Genomic DNA, 16,605 nt, shown 5'->3' on the forward strand with positions numbered 1-16,605 from the left:
ATGGAAACTCTGACACCCATAGCAGCGTACACAGCGACTTACCCTGGGAAACGACTCAAACAGGTGGGGGAATCCTATGAGAAGGTATTCTCTGGGCATGCCTAAACAAAACTCCTTTTTCCACAGTAATAGCTGTATGTGAGGGTGTGGTGAAAACCGTTCACTGTAAATACACAGAAAAACCAAACTTGTACAATGTCTTGTTGAAGTACAGTAGTAACAAACAACATTGACTCCATGTGGAGACAGACTGCATCTTCAACAATACATTCTGTAGAACCAAGTGTTCTCAGAATGTGACCTGGGTTTGAACCTCCGGGTTGCCGTAGCAGGGAAGGACCGTTTTATAAGTAGGTTACAATATTTCTCTTCTTAACCTTTTATTTAACTAGGCAAGTCAGTTAAGAACAAATTCTTATTTTCAATGATGGCCTGGGAACAGTGGGTTAACTGCCTTGTTCAGGGGCAGAACAACAGATTTTTACCTTGTCATCTCAGGGATTCGATCTTGCAACCTTCCAGTTACTAGTCCAACGCTCTATCCACTAGGCTACCTTCCGCCCCTACATGAGGCACGATCTTGACAACCTCATTCTATTTTTTGCCCAGGTTTTTATTGAGTGAACCAAACTCATGAACTGATAACAGAAAGAGAATACAGCATTTTTAAATCCTGTTTGGACCATCAGGGAGGACTGTTGTGTATTTGATCAATTCCAGGGCCATCTGTAATCTTCATATGGAAGCTCCAGAGAGCTACTTTTTATTTTCCTAAGATAACATTCAGTTTTAGCCAGGTAGGGAAGGAGAAGAGAGCGACTAAAGTGGCGTTTGTGGTTTGAGCCAGGTGAAACGGTGCCCAAGCTCGCTGCCTGTTAACATTCTGTTATACTGTAGATAGAACATGTTATTAAGGGTTCAGCAGCTGGTCAAACACAGTTGTTTTTGTTGGCATCCATTACTGCTACTGTTATTTTTCACTTTTATTTTTTTTTTTTACTGTTTTTTTCTTTACTTATCTATTGTTCACCTAATACCTTTAAAAAAAAAAATGTTTTAACTTAAATTGCACTGTTGGTTAACGGCTTGTAAGTAAGCATTTCACTGTAAGGTCTACTACACCTGTTGTATTCAGCACATGTGACAAATAAACTTTGATTTATTATTATTCTGCTTCTTCTGTAAGGCAATATTAAATAGCAAATTCCAGAGAGTAGGTAATGCCTAAGGTGCAACTTGTCATGATGGTAAAAAACACACATGGGCCACACCCTCTTATGGTGGTGCTATAACAAGCGAAAATGAAAATGCAATCTTTGAAAGATCACGCCCCTCACCCTGTTTGATCTAGAGTCATGAAATTCAGTACATCGGTTACTTCTCCCCACAAGGAACACATTTAACTCAAGGACCCATAAGGTCTGCCATGATGGATCTTTCACCATTTTGAGTTTTTTTGGGGAAAAACACTTCAAATGCTACTCCTCTGGCATAGAATGACCGATCTGCACCAAACTTGATATGTGGCATCTATGGACAAATTTCTCCCAAAGCAACATTTTCCAGACTAGTATCTAAAACAACATAGACGCTATTGGCCAATAAGCGTGGGCGTGGTCTGGCACTTAAATGCATATAAATCAGTCACAGATATTCTAATTGTTACAAAACTTGGTACATATGTTCCAACCACTGAAGACTCAACATATTCAAGCACATTCAGATCGACCACACGGTGGCGCTATAACGTGTACATGTTTATATCTCTTGATCTGTTTGACTCTGTGCGATGGAATTTGGCACACATGCTCAGGGATACGAGTCTAGCTAACCTGTAAAATATTGTTCCGTTTTGCCGCATGGTGGTGCTGTTGGTCATGAAAACCCATTCATTCAAGCTTATTGGCTCGTAGCTGCCATATTGTTTGAGCTAGAGTCCTGGTACATTTTGGAACACAAACAATGAGTAATAAGGGAACTGAAAGTGTAGTCTACAGTTCTTCCAGGGAGATTCTGCTAAACTGCTGCTCTACAATAATTACAGGGCATGTCTTGGCATGGTGAGCTAAGGCATGGTAATGACCTTTCAGAAGGATATCATTTGAGGAACCAGTGTTGAGAGTTTATGTGTGAGTATTTGTAATGTTCAAATATGTTATATTTGTATATTGGGAAAAGGCAATACATCCCAGTTGTGTTATTATTTACAAAAGTATGTTCATGTAAATCGAGAAAGATTCTAGCAACACTTGCTGTTCACTTTTTGGAGGGAGAATTTTTCTATGGAAGTATCAGGGCATCATTCTAGAGAAGATGATGTTGTTGGACGATGATAATGATCATGATTATGTATTAATAAAATAGCCTTGATTATCATAATTATATATTAATACAATAGCCTTGATTATCATAATTATATATTAATACAATAGCCGTGATTATCATGATTATGTATTAATACAATAGCCGTGATTATCATGATTATGTATTAATACAATAGCTGTGATTATCATAATTATATATTAATACAATAGCCTTGATTATCATGATTATGTATTAATACAATAGTCGTGATTATCTTTGGACAACATAATATTGCAATATCTTGTTTGTTACAAGATAGAAAACACATTCCTTTGTCTGCTATATCCCGACCAGACTTGCCTAGTTAAATAAAGGTTAAATTAAATTTCCCCCAAAATTACCCATCAAAGAGATTTCCTTGAAATGTGCTACTATGGGATGGGCGGGGCATATGGAGATAATGGGATCCTTATCCCTGCCTTTATATCCAAACGGTCCATAGAAGGAAACTTTGCTCGAGTGTGGGGGCACACTTCTCCCAGCTACCAACCCTGGCTGTGCCAAACACTATAAATCAATGGTCAAGAAAGCGTTCAGAATATCGGTAAGGAACTGACGCCATGAAGACTTCACAGCAGTTCGTTTTTTTGAACCGAGAATGAACTGTTTAAATATATGCGTAATGACAAAGTGGTAGATGTGGATATCCTGTAGCCAATAATCCCGACGGCGCACACCGTGCGCCTGTAGACTACAGGACTGGAATCGAAAGGTATTTGGACATTTTGCTTATCTGTGTACAGTAGCATTTTCTATTTACGTTATATTTGAATATATATTGTAACTAAATACATTTTAATTGACAAACTCCTGCAATAACCTGCTCACTTTACAATGGTAAGCTATCATCATAATCAAATACAATTGACAAAAAATTTACAGAGGTTTCTGTGTAGTTACAATGTGTAGTTCAAATCAAATGTTGTTGGTCACATACACATGGTTAGCAGATGTTATTGCGAGTGTAGAGAAATGCTTGTAATTCTCGCCATTAACTCAAGGAAGTCGAGTTTGTCAAACTGCGAAAGGATGGCATTATGGGAGCCTATGGGCACCTATATTTTGTTGACGGTGACCAAATAAACTAATTCAGTTCTGCGCTACTGAAAATCAATGAAATAATGCCCCTTTTCCAAACAGGCCGATTCTGTTCGAAACGCCCTCAGTCCGAGGGAGGGGAGTAGAGAAGTAGCATTCTGGTGACAAAGAGGACCATACACGGCGACCGAGGTTGAAGATTGAGGTGGATCAGGGCCAGCGCCAGGCGGGTTGTTTGTGATTAACTGCTGCTGGGGCCTGGGGTATGGAGATGTTGCGTCGCTCCTCAGTTTTCGCGGCTGAAGTGATGGAAGTATTTGACCGCTCCCCAACAGACAAGGAGCTGGTGTCACAGGCGAAGGCTCTATGCAGGGACTACATCCATTCCAGACTGAACCGAACCGGGATAGGTTGGTCCAAACCCGAGCATCAGCTGTCAGCATCTGGTGGGATGCTTGGAGAGGTATCCTCTGTCCTCATGTGGTTAGGTAAGAGGGCATCAGTGCGCAATTTGTGTACATTGGTGGGCTAGTGTCAGTGTGAATGACAGGCTGTGCATCTATTGGGGCTATATTCTGCAGTATATCCTATAAAACATTATTTTTTTTAGAAAGCACATGGTAATCGATTGTCTACAATGTCCAAATAGTATGTTATTTGTTTATATTATAGCTTCAGTTTATAGATTCAGCTATTAGCCAAGCCTACTTGGTCACATTAGCTTGATGTTGGAATTTTGCTCTCTGTTCAGACTCCTCTCTAGACATCCAGCTGATGTCATGAGTTTGTGGAGGTTACCTAGGCTACTCGGTGTTGGATTGTACAAAACCTTCCCTCTGTAGCCCATTATCCCCCCCCTCCCCCTCTGTATTATTTTGAAAAAGGGAAGAGTCTCCTGAAAGATAGACACACTGATGAATCACTGTCTGAAGCCCAGCACAGTGCATCACATTAATGTCCTGTTACTTAGCAACGGAGAATACCTCTAAATAAATACCTTCTAACTGTGGACAAAAATATTAGCCATGTGTGTCCCAAATGGCACACTATTCCCTGTTTTTAGTGCACTACTTTTGACCGGAGCCCTGGTCTGTTTAGTAGTGCACTAAATAGGGAATAGGGTGCCTCTGGGTCAGAGGCTCCTGACATTCAGCTAATAGTAGAAATGATACCGCTGAATCACAGAGAGTAAAGGGAGTACCTGCAGCACTAGTGAACAGGGAAGTCACTAGCCTGGTCCCAGATCTGTGCTGTCTTGTCCACTTCTATGGTTAACAATGACAATAGGAGTGGCCTAGACATATAGATGAAGTATTCTATGGGGTAATACAGACCAGGGCTGTGTACAGACCTTGCATGGAACAGTTGCTCAAAATGGAAAAAGGCCCGCAAATGGTAAGCTAGCTAGCGACAGTGTCTCTTAAGCACATGATTGACATTTGGGGGTCAAAGGTGGGCTATCAGCTGATTTATTGATTTAAATCTGCTAGTTAGCTAGCTCCATTTCTTTTACTGGTTTGTGATTTATCAGAGGTTTTTTTGTTTTGTGTACACAGATTTGCAGATGCTATCTTAGGTGTAGCAAAAAATGCTTGTGTTGATATCTCCAACAGTGCAGTAATACCTAGCAATACAAAACAATACACACGTAATCCAAAAAAGAAAGAAATGAAGAAATATCGTCACAAAAATTCAATTAACTCTACTAAACAGTAATCCAAATGCTCATATCAAATAATAACTTCATAATCTTATAACTCATGATATATATGGCTGGCTGACTAGTGGCTTGTGTTGATTTATGTTAGTATAGGTGGTTAGCTTGAGTGTAGACTAGGCCTACCTGTGGTGCTGCTGCTGCCCTGAAACACTGTAACAACCGACCCTGAAGAACAGATGAAGTTGGGTCAGAGAGTCATTGATGCTCCGCTCCTCTTTGTCTTTCTGCCTCTTATCTGCTGTGCGTATCACTCAACCAGACCAAATATTGACGATATAGATTTTTATCAAGTGTTAATCAAATGTTATGCCGGAAGTGTTTATTTTAAACCTGCAATAAGTCACTTTTTGGGTGACATGACCTTTTTTGGGGCACGTAGACGTTTTCGTTATAGATCTGTCATTCTCATTGAAAGTAAGTCTAAGATGCGGTAGATCTGTTCTATGTTTTAAACAGCTGTAAAATACAATATTTTGGGGGGTTCTAAGAAATATATTTCACAGCGGTTTTAGATTCTACATTTAATTCTCTTGTTTGTTTTGTCACATAAACTGAAATTAGGGGAATGTTAGAATTTTAGCAACCAGGAAATGGTGGAGTGATTTCTGCACAGTGCATGTAGCTAGCTACACACACACAAACTCGACCGGTGACCGCATCTCTCAAACCATACATGTTTGGATACCAGGTGCGCGCAATCTCTGTACAGGGCAGACTGGGGAAACGGGTGCAACTGGACACACGCTATCTCTGTACAGGGCAGACTGGGGAAACGGGTGCAACTGGACACACGCTATCTCTGTACAGGGCAGATCAACAGGCGCAACCAGCGGATGGGATGGAGGTGCGAACTTGACAACGACTTGCGGGCAGTGGGTTCCGAACAAAGATGACAAAAACGTATACATAAAAAAAATTATGGGGGGGGGATTATACCGCCACCCGAAAGGGCACTTTGGAGACAGGAAGGGTAAAGGGGCATGTGCTCTGCACACGTACAACCTTATCTGCGCCTGTATACAGCACAAACATATCTCTGACCAAGCTGGGAAACCAAACCCCCTCACTGGCTCACTACCTGTCCTGTTGTTCACTAGATGATGAGTTGGGAGTTCCTGATTGGCTCACTACCTGTTCTGTTCCCTAGGTGATGAGTTGGAGTACCTGCGGCCCAACATCTACCGTAACGTAGCTCGTCAGCTGAACATCACCGTAGCGTCTGAGAGCGTGGTGTCTGATGCCTTCCTGGCTGTGGCTGCAGAGCTCTTCTCCACTGGTAGGTCAATGCCTATTCACTACTACACCAGTGGGACAAGATCTCTCTGACAACCAGCCTGGGGCGAACAAACCTTATACATGATCTTGCCGACCCCAACCAAACTGTGCTGACTCAGATATATATTTTCAGCAGCATGGTTTCAGCTACTATCTATGGTGGATTCAGAACCAGGCCAGCTCAGCTTGGCTCCATTTGTCTTAGTAGTATGAAAAGCCCTGAAATGGATGGACAACTGGTTATAATGTAGCTCGGTTGTAACATGATGGAAATGTTGGTAGAGTTGTTTCTTGTATTGTGGCAAATATTAGCAAGAATATTCAGGGGGGGGGGGGAGTAATGAATCCCAGAGGATGCTGGGGGATCTATTAGCAGTGTGTTGTATAGAAAAGGAGGAACTAGTGGATTCATTATCAATGAAACACAATGAAGATATGTAACGTTAGGGAGAACAAGTTCAACTGACTTTAAAGAAGGTCAACAGAGGTAACTGAGACCAGGGATGTGTCCAGAATGGAATCCTATTCCCTTTATAGTGCACTAGAAAGTAGTGCACTATATAGGGAATAGGGTGCCTTTTTGGGACACAGACCAGCTCTCAGTATGGTGTGTTACCTCTCTTTACGGGTCTCTTTTAAAGTGATTTACTGGCAGGGGCCAAGCATAGTTCTGTGGGAAAGGTAAAAATAGACATTTTCTGACATTTTTGTACACATTCAGCCTTGGCTGTCAGAGCGTCAGGAGACTGTACAGTACAGCATGCCATGGAGCCTGTAGAGTAGAGACTGTGACTCTGGGTTTGGCAGATGCCAGGAGAACGCTACCATAGTGTCAACTGTAAAGTTTGGTGGAAGAGGAATAATGGTCTGGGGCTGTTTTTCATGGTTCAAGCTCCTTAGTGCCAGTGAAGGGAAATCTTAGCGCTGCAGCATACAATGACATTCTAGAAGATTCTTTGCTTCGAACTTTCATAAAGCAAGGCTCATACAGAAACGGTTTATCAAGATCGGTGTGGAAGAACTTGACTAGCCTGCACAGAGCCCTGACCTCAACTCCACCGAACACCTTTGGGATGAATTGGAATGCCGACTGCGAGCCAGGCCTAATCGCCCAACAGCAGTGTCCTCTCACTAATGCGCTTGTGGCTGAATGGAAGCATGTCCCCACAGCAATGTTCCAACATCTAGTGTAAAGCCTTCCTACGATAGTGGAGGCTGTTAAAGCAGCAACGGGGGACCAACTCCATATTAATGCTCGTTATTTGGAATGAGATGTTTGTCGAGCAGATATCCACATACACTACTACATAGCCAAAAGTATCTTAGATTAAATCTGACTTTTGAGGAAGTGTACACTGGCTATAGCGTCTCAAAATGGACAAACGGTTCTACTTTTCTCATTTTTCAAGTAAAGGACTTTTAAGGGAGTATGTGAGCACACGTTTGTTTTGAACTCGGCTTCAGCCAAACTGAAGCGTACCGACGCCTTAAGTCGCTTTGAATAAAAGCATCTGTTTTTAAATGGCTGTTTAAAAAAAAATAATTGGGGGGGGATGGTCCATAGTTAGTCTGTCACAAGAGTCTAACCAAAGTGTAGTTGTGTTAATTAACATGATCCCATTCTGTCAGGGAATGACCGTTGAATCCATGACCTTGGACTTAAAACTTTACATTACATTAAACTTAAAACATTCAACTTAAAACTTTACATTACACACAGTCCAATACGTTGTTAGTTGATTACTTTACATTTTCAATCCCTAGAAATATCTGTCTGGATTCCAAAGTGGTGGTAAATCCCTCCTATGATGCTTAGAAGTGAAAGGAGCTGATTTCTACCAAGGAATGAGTCTGTGCAACAATTTCAATGTAGGGCTATTCACTGTCCTCCATAGTCTGAACACATTACCATAAATGGTAGCGTTACTAGTTAAAATCCTGACTGAAAAACAAGTGCTTCAAGTTTGCTAAACGTCTGCTGTCTGAGCTAATAAAGAATAATATACCAGTTTTAGACTGCCTTTATGATGTATTGTTGTTTGGCGGATGGGCATGTCGGCTGAATGGCTGGAGGCTACATCTAGTTATGTGTCTCTCTGTCTCCCTTCACTAAAGGAGTTCCTGGCAGAGATGCAGTCAAACGCACTCGGCTCCCTCAGTCAGTCACACTCCCTCCCTTCAGGCAGCACGATCATGTAAAACCCAAACAATGATCTCATGTTATTGCTATCCAGTCAGAAGTAAAGATTTTACATGATATTTTTTTGTAATAAGCTGAAATGAAATGGATAAATAAATGTACTTGGACACCGCTGACATTATTGGAATGTGTGTGTGTGTGAAAGGGGGTATCCCGGGTGTTTGATTCAGGAGGTTTTAGTGTCTGAGTCTCTGTCTGCATCTCTCCTCAGGTATAACGTGGGGGAAGGTGGTATCCCTGTATGCGGTAGCTGGTGCCCTGGCGGTGGACTGCGTGAGGCATGGTCACCCAGCAATGGTACACACCATCGTCGACTGCATTGGGGAGTTTGTCCGCAAGAGCCTGGTCTCCTGGTTGAAGAGGAGAGGAGGATGGGTAAGAGGAACAGTAGAATCTATAGAACGTTCGAGGTTCCATGCCCTTTTTAGACTCTTTCTATGCTCACCGTGCCATAGTTTTACCGATAGACATACAATTACTAGAATAGGAGAAAACACATCAGACAACTGTAATTTGACAGTACGTATATGGGTAGACTCAGCAGTCTTATGACTTGGGGGTCAAAGCTGTTCAGGCCTTTTTGTCTCAGACTTGACGCTCTGGTACCACTTGCCATGCGGTAGCAGAGAGAACAGTCTATGACTTGGGTGGCTGGAGTCTTTTTGACAATGTTTAGGGCCTTCCTCTGACACCAATTGGTCTAGAGGTCCTGGCTGGCAGGGAGTTTGGCCCCAGTGTAGTACTGGGCTGTACGCACTACCCTCTGTAGGGCCTTGTGGTCCGATGCCGAGCAGTTGCCATACCAGGCAGTGGTGCAGCCAGTCAAGATGCTCTCAATGGTGCAGCTGTAGAACTTTTTGAGGATCTGAGGACCCATGCCAAATCTTTTCAGTGTCCTGAGGGGGAGGAGGTGTTGTAAGTGAAGACACTTGCCAGAATGGTCAGCGCATGCTCTAAGTACATGTCACATCGGCTACGGAGAGCGTGAGCACACAGTCGTCCGAAACAGCTGGTGCTCTCACACATGGTTCATTGTTGCTTGCCTTGAAACGAGCATAGAAGGCATTTAGCTCGTCTGATAGACTTGCGTCATTGGGCAGCTCGTGGCTGGGTTTTCATTAGTAATCCGTAGCCCTTTCCCATCCGACGAGCGTCAGAGCCGGTGTAGTAGGAGTCAATCTTAGTCCTGTGTTGACGCTTCGCCTGTTTCCCAGTGGACCCTAATACCGTTTGAATTGATGCATAGATGTTACTTACATTTAGAAGCCTATTTTATCTGATTGAGAACATGCGTTGCACAAACAACATGCTGATATACACCACCACTGGTAGCAACCTGTATTAGAGCTAACATTCTCTTTGTCCTAGCTAGTGATTTTATCTTAAGGGCATTTATCTAACTAGCAATTAGCATTAGTGATTAGCTTTAGGCACATGCCAGCTTCCTTAGACTAACTCTCATTTTGCAAAAAGCAAGATACACAAACTAATATTATAAAAGAGAGAACATGTGTATTCATACTTAGAAAGCAGCATTGTTGAATGCAAGCTGAGAGAAACAGGCACAGTGTATAAGAATTGTGTGCTGCCTGCCTGTTGAGTGATTTGAGCAGTGTAGAAAAGTGTTTGGATGAAATATTGTTATGCTTTGAATTTTTGATTGGAATTTTCTTTTTTTGCCGCATGGTGCTCCCAAAATAAAACACAAAAATAATTGGTCCTACTTTAGAGCCCTGCCTGTGGTTCAAGTGATTGACTGAGTCTGTGCACCGCCAAGGTTTATTTAGGATAGGCTGTGTGTTGATGACGGCATAGGCTATTTAATCACAGAAGTGCGCAGACATAATCACAGATAACCCAGAACTAACATCTTGTGTAATTTAGTCAGATGCTCGATTGAGCATCTTTGGTTGACGTAGTCTGTCCACGTGAGATTAGTGCAGACTCCATGTCTCACGACTGTGATGCCTGTATGTGTTTCCCTATGTTGTACATATTTGAGTTCAGACTGCCAGCAGGTCATGGTCTTCTATACCCACCTATCAGGTGTGTCCTGAACATGTTACTCATGGTGTCCACTGAGAGATTAGCTCAATAAAACTGAGGCAAACAAGAGCCTGAACACAATACAATCATGACTGAAAAACACAACTCCCTGTCCTGTACATGGTAGAAGGGCAGGGTGTTTTGCACATTGACTTTGACTAACTCAAGGCTTTGTCTTCAAAGCATGAGGTGTTTGTAACAGCTATTTCTAATAGCCAATGTCTCGATATTGAGTTGAATTCAGCCACTACTTTAAGGAAACTCCCAAAAATGTTATATATACTGCTCAAAAAAAAAAGGGAACACTTAAACAACACATCCTAGATCTGAATGAAATAAATAATCTTATTAAATACTTTTTTCTTTACATAGTTGAATGTGCTGACAACAAAATCACACAAAAATAATCGATGGAAATCCAATTTATCAACCCATGGAGGTCTGGATTTGGAGTCACACTCAAAATTAAAGTGGAAAACCACACTACAGGCTGATCCAACTTTGATGTAATGTCCTTAAAACAAGTCAAAATGAGGCTCAATAGTGTGTGTGTGTGTGTGTGGCCTCCACGTGCCTGTATGACCTCCCAACAACGCCTGGGCATGCTCCGGATGAGGTGGCGGATGGTCTCCTGAGGGATCTCCTCCCAGACCTGGACTAAAGCATCCACCAACTCCTGGACAGTCTGTGGTGCAACGTGGCGTTGGTGGATGGAGCGAGACATGATGTGCTCAAATGGATTCAGGTCTGGGGAACGGGGCGGGCCAGTCCATAGCATCAATGCCTTCCTCTTGCAGGAACTGCTGACACACTCCAGCCACATGAGGTCTAGCATTGTCTTGCATTAGGAGGAACCCAGGGCCAACCGCACCAGCATATGGTCTCACAAGGGGTCTGAGGATCTCATCTCGGTACCTAATGGCAGTCAGGCTACCTCTGGCGAGCAAATGGAGGGCTGTGCGGCCCCCCAAAGAAATGCCACCCCACACCATGACTGACCCACCGCCAAACCGGTCATGCTGGAGGATGTTGCAGGCAGCAGAGCGTTCACCACGGCGTCTCCAGACTCTGTCACGTCTGTCTCGTGCTCAGTGTGAACCTGCTTTCATCTGTGAAGAGCGCAGGGCGCCAGTGGCGAATTTGCCAATCTTGGTGTTCTCTGGCAAATGCCAAACGTCCTGCACGGTGTTGGGCTGTAAGCACAACCCCCACCTGTGGGCGTCGGGCCCTCATACCACCCTCATGGAGTCTGTTTCTGACCGTTTGAGCAGACACATGCACATTTGTGGCCTGCTGGAGGTAATTTTGCAGGGCTCTGGCAGTGCTTCTCCTGCTCCTCCTTGCACAAAGGCGGAGGTAGCGGTCCTGCTGCTGGGTTGTTGCCCTCCTACGGCCTCCTCCACATCTCCTGATGTACTGGCCTGTCTCCTGGTAGCGCCTCCATGCTCTGGACACTACGCTGACAGACACAGCAAACCTTCTTGCCACAGCTCGCATTGATGTGCCATCCTGGATGAGCTGCACTACCTGAGCCACTTGTGTGGGTTGTAGACTCCGTCTCATGCTACCACTAGAGTGAAAGCACCGCCAGCATTCAAAAGTGACCAAAACATCAGCCAGGAAGCATAGGAACTGAGAAGTGGTCTGTGGTCCCCACCTGCAGAACCACTCCTTTATTGGGGGTGTCTTGCTAATTGCCTATAATTTCCACCTGTTGTCTATTCCATTTGCACAACAGCATGTGAAATGTATTGTCAATCAGTGTTGCTTCCTAAGTGGACAGTTTGATTTCACAGAAGTGTGATTGACTTGGAGTTACATTGTGTTGTTTAAGTGTTCCCTTTATTTTTTTGAGCAGTATATATATATATATATATATATATATATATATATATATATATATATATATATATATATATATATATATATATATATATATATATATATATATAGTATAACATTTTTTTTAATATATATTAGAGATCATCTGATGAAAATCCTCTGAGAGCAACGCGTGGTGCCCAACTGGTACTCAAAGCTGAGAGGAGGCCTGGCAAAGAGCCTCGGCCTAAACCTATGAATTCTGCTCTGTTGGTAAAGCTTAAGTCAACCAAGAATCCCTCTAAAGCAGGCCTGTGTTCCCAAATGGACCCTGATTTCCCCTATATAGTGCACTACTTTCAACCAGGACCCATAGGGTGCCATTTGGGACTCAACCTTGGAATGGCCCATTTGGAAGTTGACCACGCCAGATAATTAAAGGTCATAAAATGTTGACGTGGACTGGAGTTTGATGCTGCTATAAAACCATACCAAAACATTGAGAAGAAAATGGCTGTACTATTAGCTACCCAGTGGCCACAGACGTCCTTTCAACATCTAGTAATGATTTACATCTAACGTGAAATCAACAAAACATTTCACCATTGGATTTAGGTAAAAAGTTAGGTAAAAAAAAAAGAAAATGAAATTGCCTTACGTTGATGACTTTTTGCAAATCCAATCAGTTGTCCACATGGCTTCAATGTCATATCAATTTATTTTTGTTGAAATTACTTTGCAACCTTCAACCTGTCTTGATGACTCATATTTTTTTTCTCCTTTATTGTGCTGTTTTACTGCCGTTCAAAACCAAGGACCAATTTGTTTCAAGTGGTATGTTGAAATGTGTCATTAAGATTACAGTTTTGGATTTGGCTGAGACGTTGCTTAGTTGTTAACTCGCTGCATTTCCTCTTTTTTTTTTTTTTATGTCATCGCGTATACGTTCTATTTTTTTATGAACATTTTAACCAGACCTCCTAGATAATACCTATTTGGCGAGACCATCTCTCAAACACATTTTGTAATATAATGTAATCTAGTCCTGTTAACGCATGTTATTTATCAGACATTCATTGGTTACTGACTAACTGTTAAAGGATCCCACCCTGTTTAAAGGAAATCGACGTGTGTTTGTATAGGGAATCCCTTATTGCCTTTTGAAACTTTGACTCGTGACATCATCAGTGCCCAGCCTCTGCTCAAAGGTCTGTGTCCTAATTTTCCACCCTTCTCCCACACTAGTCCCTTCGTGGATTTAACAGTATTGATTGCTGTAATCAGTGGCTGTAGGAGTGCCAACCATTGTTAAATCCATGATGGGATGTGTGGGGAACAGATACAAGAATTGAGACTTAGCCCTTGTACACTATACTAAATTACACTATATATACAGCAGTATGTGGACACCCCTTCAAATGAGTGGATTTGGCAATTTCAGCCACACCTGTTGCTGATAGGTGTATAAAATGGAGCACACAGAGATGCAGTCTCCATATCATTGGCAGTAGAATGGCCTTACGAAAGAGCTCAGTGACTTTCAATGTGGCACTGTCATAGGATGCCACCTTTCCAACAAGTCAGTCTGTCAAATTTCTGCCCTGCTAGAGCTTCCCCGGTAAACTGTAAGTGCTGTTAGTGTAAAGTAGAAACGTCTAGGAGCAACAACGGCTCATCAGCTAACTGGTAGGCCACACAAGCTCACAGAACGGGACCACAGCGTGCTGAAGCGCATAGTGTAAAAAATTGTTTGTCCTCGGCTGCAACACTCACTACTGAGTTCCAAACTCCCTCTGGAAGCAACATCAGCAAAATAACTGTGTCGGGAGCTTCATGAAATGGGTTTCCATGGCAGAGCAGCCGCACACAAGACTAAGATCACCATGCGCAAGGCCAAGCATCTGCTGGAGTGGTGTAAAGCTCGCTGTAATTGGACTCCGGAGTAGTGGAAACGCGTTCTATGGAGCGATGAATCACGCTTCACCATCTGGCAGTCCGACGGACTAATCTAGGTTTTGGCAGATGCCAGGAGAACACTACCTACCCAAATGCATAGTGCCAACTGCAAAGTTTGGTGGAGGAGGGATAATGGCGTGGGGCTGTTTTTCGTGGTTCGGGCCCCTTGGTTCCAGTGAAGGGAAATCTTGAATGCTACAGCGTACAATCACATTCTAGACAATTCTGTGCTTTCAACTTCGTGGTAACAGTTTGGGGAAGGCCCTTTCCTGTTTCAGCATGACAAATCCCCCGTGCACAAAGCAAGGTCCATACAGAAATGGTTTGTCGATCGGTGTGGAAGAACTTGACTGGCCTGCACAGAGCCCTGACCTCAACCCCATCAAATACCTTTGGGATGAATTGGAACGCCGACTGCGAGCCAGGCCTAATTGCCCAACATCAGTGCTCAACCTCACTAATGCTGTTGTGGCTGAATGGAAGCAAGTCCCTGTAGCAATGTTCCAACATCTAGTGGAAAGCCTTCCCAGAAGAGTGGAGGCTGTTATAGCAGCAAAGGGGGACCAACTCCATATTAATGCCCCTGATTTTGGAATGAGATGTTCGATGAGCAGGTGTCCAAATACTTTTGGTAATGTATATTTCAATAATGCTGGCTAGTATCTGAGTTGCTGTCATCTCTCTCTTCCCTCACAGGCTGATATCACGAAGTGTGTGGTGAACACAGACCCCAGCTTCCGCTCCCATTGGTTGATGTCTGCTGCCTACGCCTGTGGACATTACCTGAAGGCCATGGTGTTTTACCTGCTCCGGGACAAGTGAAACGGAGGAGGAAGCTCGCAGACACACGATGAGCAGTCTGCGTCATACGAACACAGCCACCCCTGTCCATCAGTGGAGTACAGGACAAGCAAAGCCTGGTCCCAGATCATTTTGTGCTCTTGACAACTCCAGTGATGTCATTGTCAAGCCAAACATGTTTGTCATGACAATGAGTGACAAGGAGTTGCACAAACAGACTGGTACTCAGGGCCAGCCTCCCTCCCTTCCTTCCTCTCTCCCTCTGTCCCTCTGTCTGAGCTGCAGCCATCCCTGCTCTAGCGTCTAGATATGTTGTTGTTTACACCTGCAGAAGTTTGCTCCGACACTGCCACTGGCGAGCACCTTGGGCCTTCACAAACGCACTGGCCTGGAGCATCAATGTGAATTAGCCTTGTCTGCTTTGATCAAACTTTAGGGTATTTATTATTTAGCTTGACGGCAATATTTTGGCGTGCAGTACAGATCCTCCAGCTGGATTGTGAGGTAGTAGTCTAGTCATATAGATCTATAGAATGCCACCCATCAACCATTGACTTGAATGTGAATGTCCTTTCTACTCATTCTATTTCTGTATTTGTTTTTCTTCAGTTAAATCCGAGAGTCACATTCCTTGCTTTAAAAAAAAAAGAAAATGAATTTTACTAGGCAAGTCAGCTTAAGGACATGTTGTTATTTACAATGACGGCCAACCCCGTACAACACTGGGCCAATTGTGCGCCACCCAGGAGCTTGCTTTACACATGGGCAAATATTACATTCAAAGCAATGGAAGATTTCTATAAATTTCAGTTTCTGTTCTGCACATGTCAAGCAAAGGGGATATGGCCCAGACAGTGTACCTGTAAATAAACCAGTATTTTTCATCCAGGGGTCATACTCTCCCTGGTGGCTGACAATAAGAATGACCAGAATCCCTTTTTGATGACGATTTGAAAAGGAAAATTGTGAAATCATTCGGAATTCCTCAGTTTGGATGGAAATATTGTTTAGATTCTAAGGTTTGTCTGCATGCTCCACGTAGTTGATGAGTGTGAATTTACACAAAATCTGGGTGAATAAGTGTGTGTTTGTATATATGACTGTTTTTGTAAAATATTGTGCAATTATGGATCACTCTATCACCTGAAACTTGAATCCCATTCAGACATTTTGTCTGTTTTCTACAAATTATTTGTATTCTGTGACACAGTAGCTTACACATACACTGTATTTGGCATGCAGCACTGAGTGTCTTCAGAAATAAAATGTTTTACATTTCAACATTGTTTTCTTATTTATTAACGTCAGCATTATACATTGAAAAGCGATACCAACTTAGCTTAGCCTACTAACAAGTGAATGGTTGGAACAAATAGCCCAAGAC

The 16,605-nt window shown here is 42.9% G+C and overlaps 1 protein-coding gene across 2 annotated transcripts; it reads left to right on the forward strand.

Moving 5' to 3' along the window:
- Positions 1-1,923: 1,923 nt before the first annotated feature.
- On the forward strand, positions 1,924-16,502 carry boka (BCL2 family apoptosis regulator BOK a). Of its 2 annotated transcripts, none has more exons than XM_014123720.2 (5): positions 1,924-2,129; positions 3,505-3,890; positions 6,270-6,398; positions 8,809-8,972; positions 15,117-16,502. In XM_014123720.2, exons 2-5 carry the CDS (start codon positions 3,668-3,670, stop codon positions 15,240-15,242), a joined length of 642 nt encoding a protein of 213 aa, XP_013979195.1. In that variant the 5' UTR covers positions 1,924-2,129; positions 3,505-3,667; the 3' UTR covers positions 15,243-16,502. The 2 variants fall into 2 exon arrangements, with proteins under 2 accessions (XP_013979195.1, XP_013979194.1); XM_014123719.2 differs by lacking the exon at positions 1,924-2,129 and adding an exon at positions 2,782-3,076.
- Positions 16,503-16,605: the final 103 nt, after the last annotated feature.

This window comes from Salmo salar, chromosome ssa10 (assembly GCF_905237065.1).
Source record: "Salmo salar chromosome ssa10, Ssal_v3.1, whole genome shotgun sequence".
NCBI classification, from domain to species: domain Eukaryota; kingdom Metazoa; phylum Chordata; class Actinopteri; order Salmoniformes; family Salmonidae; genus Salmo; species Salmo salar.